We start from the raw sequence: 2123 nt of genomic DNA on the forward strand, positions 1-2123 counted from the left end.
TGCGCCTCCCTGCCCCAGCCCAGCCGGCAGATGTCCACCATGCACTCTGCTCAGACCTTCTCCTCTGCCCTGGCTGAGATGCAGAAGTTTTACGGCATCACCGTCACTGGCGTCCTGGACGAGGAGACCAAGGCGTGAGTTGCTCCATGTCCTCTTGCTCTGCCCCAGAGCTCTGCCTGTACCTGGAAATTGCGGGTGCTGTCTCCCACGGGAGCTGCATCCCCCCTTTTGGGGGGTTGCACCCCTGCAGCCAGGACACCTACCTTGCTGGCCACAGCTGCTGTCACCCCTCAGGGACCTTGGTGGTGGTGGGCTGAGCCCTGGCTCTGTGCCCTTTTGGCAGGTGGATGAAACGTCCCCGCTGTGGGGTGCCGGACCAGTTTGGGGCACGGATGAAGTCCAACATGCGGCGGAAGCGGTACGCATTGACGGGGCGGCGCTGGAGCCAGAGCCATCTCACCTTCAGGTATCCTCCATCTCCAGGGCTTCCCACCCACCCCCACCTCCTCAGTCCATGGCGAGCCAATGGACCCCCTCAGGGAGCGAGTGCTATCCTGGGCCATCCCCAGCAAGCTTTCTACCCCCAGCATCCAAAACTACACAGAGAAGCTGGGTCGGTACCACTCGTACGAGGCTGTCCGCCGAGCTTTCCGGGTGTGGGAGCAAGCCACGCCGCTGGCTTTCCGGGAGGTGCCCTACGAGGATATCCGGCAGAAGCGGAAGAAGGAGGCTGACATCATGGTGCTCTTCGCCTCTGGCTTCCACGGAGACAGCTCCCCTTTTGATGGCGTCGGGGGATTTTTGGCTCACGCCTATTTTCCTGGTCCTGGCATGGGGGGGGACACGCATTTTGACTCGGACGAGCCCTGGACGCTGGAGAACACAGATGTGTCTGGTGAGTTGAGGGCCAAGGAGGCGGTGGAGGCAAGCAGAGGAGCCTGGTGAGCCCTTGAGTTTGAGGACAGAGGAATGCGCTCATGTGGGCAGAGGTGGCAGGGAGATGGGTGATGCAGGCAGGTCCCACCAGAGCACCCTTATCACAGGGTGCTGGGGCCAAGGACCCACACCACGCGTTGTGTCCTCCACCCCGTCTTGCTGATGGCACCTCTCCCTGCAGGGAACAACCTTTTCTTGGTGGCCGTGCACGAGCTGGGGCACTCGCTGGGCTTGGAGCACTCCAGCAACCCCAGCGCTATCATGGCCCCCTTCTACCAGTGGATGGACACTGAGAACTTCCAGCTGCCTGAGGATGACCTCAAGGGCATCCAGCAGCTGTACGGTGAGCAGCTGGCTGGGGGATAAGCCCAGAGGTGGGACACTGGGCACATGCGTGGGGAAACTGAGGCATGGGCACTGTTGGTCTGCATCACCCCATCCCTTCTCTCGCCCGCCTGATCCAGGTACCGCAGACAGGCACCCTCAACCCACCAGACCTTTGCCCACCGTGACACCCCGGAGACCTGGCAGGCCAGACCAGAGACCTCCTAAACCATCCCCCCACCCAGGGAAACCGGAGCGACCACCCAAACCTGGTGGCCCAGACCGACCTGACCAGTATGGCCCCAACATCTGCGACGGGAACTTTGACACAGTGGCGGTGCTGCGTGGGGAGATGTTTGTGTTCAAGGTACGTGCTGGGACCCCCTGCTGCCCCTTCCCTGGGGATGTGGTGGGTCCCTGGGGGGGGGGACCCCCCAGAGGGATGCCTGGCACTGGGAATGTGTCCCCCTCGACCTCTGCCAACCCCCCGTTTCCCACCAGGGACGGTGGTTTTGGAGGGTCCGGCACAACCGGGTGCTGGACAACTACCCCATGCCCATTGGGCACTTCTGGCGGGGCCTCCCTGGGGACATCGATGCTGCCTACGAGAGACATGATGGGAGGTTCGTCTTCTTTAAAGGTGAGCAGGGAAGCTGGGTGGGAGTGCCCCCCCAGCCAGCTGAGAGCTGGTTGGCTTCATCCCAACCTGATCTCCCCTGCCCAGCCAGGGCCGCTGCTTGATCCCAAAGGGATGGGGTGACCACAGGCATTGTACCCCTGTCCCTATCCGCACGTATCCCTGCTGCAGCAGCTGGCCATGGCCGCCTCACTCCCCATCTCCATCCCTTTCCAGGTGACCGGGA

The 2123-nt window shown here is 62.6% G+C and overlaps 1 protein-coding gene across 2 annotated transcripts in view; it reads left to right on the forward strand.

Moving 5' to 3' along the window:
• Positions 1-8: 8 nt before the first annotated feature.
• MMP15 (matrix metallopeptidase 15 (membrane-inserted)) overlaps positions 9-2123 on the forward strand; it is a 3212-nt gene continuing 1097 nt past the window's right edge. The window contains exons 1-6 of one of the 2 annotated variants that reach the window (XM_009894473.1): positions 9-134; positions 344-466; positions 588-895; positions 1118-1279; positions 1401-1627; positions 1762-1937. In XM_009894473.1, the coding sequence (XP_009892775.1) occupies positions 31-134; positions 344-466; positions 588-895; positions 1118-1279; positions 1401-1627; positions 1762-1937 (1100 nt within the window). In that variant the 5' untranslated portion in view covers positions 9-30. The remainder of the gene's footprint in view (positions 135-343; positions 467-587; positions 896-1117; positions 1280-1400; positions 1628-1761; positions 1938-2123) is intronic. The other variant, XM_009894472.1, reaches the window with a different exon arrangement.

The sequence above is a fragment of the Charadrius vociferus genome, unplaced genomic scaffold (genome assembly GCF_000708025.1).
Source record: "Charadrius vociferus isolate BGI_N301 unplaced genomic scaffold, ASM70802v2 scaffold621, whole genome shotgun sequence".
Taxonomy (NCBI): domain Eukaryota; kingdom Metazoa; phylum Chordata; class Aves; order Charadriiformes; family Charadriidae; genus Charadrius; species Charadrius vociferus.